This window comes from Penaeus monodon, chromosome 31 (genome assembly GCF_015228065.2).
Source record: "Penaeus monodon isolate SGIC_2016 chromosome 31, NSTDA_Pmon_1, whole genome shotgun sequence".
NCBI classification, from domain to species: Eukaryota; Metazoa; Arthropoda; class Malacostraca; order Decapoda; family Penaeidae; genus Penaeus; species Penaeus monodon.
Window position 1 is genome coordinate 20,894,496 of NC_051416.1, and position 207 is coordinate 20,894,702.

A 207-nucleotide genomic window follows, 5' to 3' on the forward strand; every position below is an offset into this window, starting at 1 on the left:
TCCTTCAGACCCGGAACTCGGCGCCGTGGACCTGCACGTCCCCGAGGGCTTCTACAAGCTGTGGCTGAAGACCCGGGCAGCCTTCAAGTACCTGTACGACCACCACCTTCAGGAGTACGACTGGTTCCTCAAGGCCGACGATGACACGTGAGTCCTCCTCGACTCGTCTGTCTCGAGGGCGAGGTCTTTCACGGTGTGGGAAGCTGT

The 207-nt window shown here is 60.9% G+C and overlaps 1 protein-coding gene across 1 annotated transcript in view; it reads left to right on the top strand.

Annotated features, from left to right (window-relative positions):
* Positions 1-207, top strand: part of LOC119593079 (glycoprotein-N-acetylgalactosamine 3-beta-galactosyltransferase 1-like) — a gene marked incomplete in the record, with an annotated part of 11,987 nt that overhangs the window by 1,266 nt on the left and 10,514 nt on the right. The window contains 1 exon segment of the mRNA XM_037942002.1: positions 9-147. Within this exon segment, the coding sequence (XP_037797930.1) occupies positions 9-147 (139 nt within the window).